Raw genomic sequence first — 2,641 nt, forward strand, 5'->3', positions numbered from 1 at the left:
TGAGAGTCTTCAGATGTTAACTGGAATGTCTAATGGAAGTCTTTCTATCCTGGGCCAAAGCCCCCTATTACATATACCTCTCATATACCACCCATGCTTTCCTTCCTAACACATCACTTAGAATGTGGCATTACTCGGGGGGACTATTGATTGATGTGCTGTCAATTACAGCAAATCTTTAGGCAAAAAGACTGGTTATGCTCTTTACTCGCCACAATGTCCTTCCTGCCTGGTGTAACTCCAGGCACCTGGCAAAGCCGCAATTGTCCTGAAGAAGAATTACCTCAAAACCCACATCACTATTAGAAAGCTAGTATACAATTTGGCAATACTACCCATCCATAAAATGTCCAATGAATATAGTAATATTCAATAAATACTCTCAGCAATAGAAAAGAAGCCAGAAACCTCTGTAGTATATGTACCATTCATGTAACTATCCAAATATATCACATCAGCCTAGCCTTGCAGACACGAGGTCAAAACTGTTTAGGAAACACAAGAACCATTGGTTCTTACTGATTTGAAAGTGATAAAATGTCAGCTTCCTTGCTCTGAGTTGTGTAGAAATTTCAATTTTACTTCAACTGGGAAATTATTAAGATTTAATAGCCCACAGAAGATCCAAAGCATTAACTAACTCTGTTTTCCACATTACCAAAAGCATTTCCGTTTCCACACACCCTTTTGCTGTCCTGGCTTCAGGGCAAAGATTCTCAATCAGAGAAGATATTAGTCTATTGGATCGACTCAGTCACACAGTAAATGGTCCCACAAATCCCGCTGGATTTCATAGAATGTCCTCATTGTAGATGTTTCTATGAAGGATGTTAATCCTGCTAGATTAACAGAAGCTTCCTGCCATGTATTATTTATAAGAGGCCTACCGTTTTAAATTTTCTCAGTAGGTCTATTCAACTTAGAAATCGAAGAAGCCTGAGTTTATTTGGAGGCGATTAATTGCTGAGTTTTCTGAGCATAATTAAATGTCAAAATTCCATCAAACGTTATAGAAATCATTTCAAATACACATTAATGCCATAAAACCCACACAAGCACTGCTCACGCAGTGAGACTGGAAGGGCATCATTGCAAAAGAGAAACAGAAACAGAGGGATCGAGCAGATGAGAGGGAGAGGACCCGAGGGGCTCGCCTCCTCACCTGGGCCCCCAGGTCATTGTAGAGGACTTTCAGGGATGTCAGCCGCTCGTCCATCTCCTGGGGGTTATCAATCTGCTGCTTCTGGACAATGTGCCTTCCTGTTTTGATGACAGTCTCCACTTCCAGCTTGACTTCACTCAAAGTTTTGTAGAGTTTCTTCAAATGAAACAGGGAAAAATACAGCTTATCATTAAACTCACTAAGACTGTTACTGATAAGTGGATGACTGCTCACGGCGAAGCCGCGTAAGGCACAGAAGAACCGAGATGCACAGTTTCAGTGGCTGACTTCCGACAAAGGAGGATTACCCAGCCTCCCTTCCAAGACGCTTCCCGGGGAAGTCGACAGCCAGCCATTCAGTTAGCAGCCAGTCAGGTGCCCCCTTCCACCACCCAGGGATTGGTAAACTGCCACCTGCAAGCCTTCCAGACTAGAGCTTTTACTGACGGTCGGCAAAGAACGAACTACGGAAACAGAAGAGCATCGTTTCTCTCAGATTTGCTTCAAATGCCGAATAAAGTGAAAACGAGGTCACAATACATTTTTGAAATCAGGTAAGAGAATTAACTAATAGGATCGTGCTTCCTTTTTTATGTAGTGATTACGAGATGGACTGTGATCCCATGGTTGGCAGTTCAAAACCACCAGCAGCTAGTCTCATAACCCCACTGGGGATCACCATGAGCCGGCATTGATTTGATGGCAGTGAGTTTGGGTGGTTTTTTTGTTTTTTAAGTTTCCTTTTTAAAAAAAACTTGGAATTGTGTTTTCAATGCTATAAATGTACTTCATGATAAAAAAAGTTTTTTCCTACCTTAGGTGGGAAAATATTAGTCCTAAAATGTAATGCTCACCATGTTTGATTTTATTTTTTTAATTCTAAATGCAAGAAAGGGAAGAAAAAGCCAGCACTGACTGTTTCTGGCTATTGGACCTCTGTGTTATTAATATTTATTCCTCTATTATTTTTCTCTGAAGTAGCAAACCTACCACCATCAGCATGTCTCAGTTATATAGGAAACACATAAAGCCTAAGACACAGCAGGAAGGATGCAGGATGCTAAGAAATCAGGATTCTTAGGTCAGCGTCAGAGTCGTTCATTTACCAGCTGGTACCACTTCACCTTACAGCAACCCTGGAGAGCAGGGCCGCCCGCAGGGTGTCCAAGGCTGTCCGTGACACAGAAGGACAGTGCCACAGCTCTGTACCCAGAGCAGGTGACGGATTCAAGTAGCAAATTTCAGTTCCCAGGCAACCTTCACTCTTGCACCACGATGGGTCCCTTTGCTACATAACGTGAGACCAGACCGCTCCATGTGACCAAGTTCTCCTCCCTCTGACACCAGGGCCTCAGACGGAAACATTGTGCGTGGCACACTCGTTGGACAGCCCATTAGGCTACATCATGCAAAGTCAGGAGAGCGTTAGGTAATTTACACCTATATCCTCATAAATATACACAGTAAATACGTGTGTGT

At 42.7% G+C, this 2,641-nt stretch overlaps 1 protein-coding gene across 1 annotated transcript in view; it reads right to left on the bottom strand.

Moving 5' to 3' along the window:
• Positions 1-2,641, bottom strand: part of UTRN (utrophin) — a 619,010-nt gene that overhangs the window by 396,258 nt on the left and 220,111 nt on the right. The window contains exon 32 of the mRNA XM_045294578.1: positions 1,163-1,318. Within this exon, the coding sequence (XP_045150513.1) occupies positions 1,163-1,318 (156 nt within the window). The remainder of the gene's footprint in view (positions 1-1,162; positions 1,319-2,641) is intronic.

The sequence above is a fragment of the Echinops telfairi genome, unplaced genomic scaffold, assembly GCF_000313985.2.
Source record: "Echinops telfairi isolate 266 unplaced genomic scaffold, ASM31398v2 ScPeMD7_3533;HRSCAF=4204_0, whole genome shotgun sequence".
Taxonomy (NCBI): domain Eukaryota; kingdom Metazoa; phylum Chordata; class Mammalia; order Afrosoricida; family Tenrecidae; genus Echinops; species Echinops telfairi.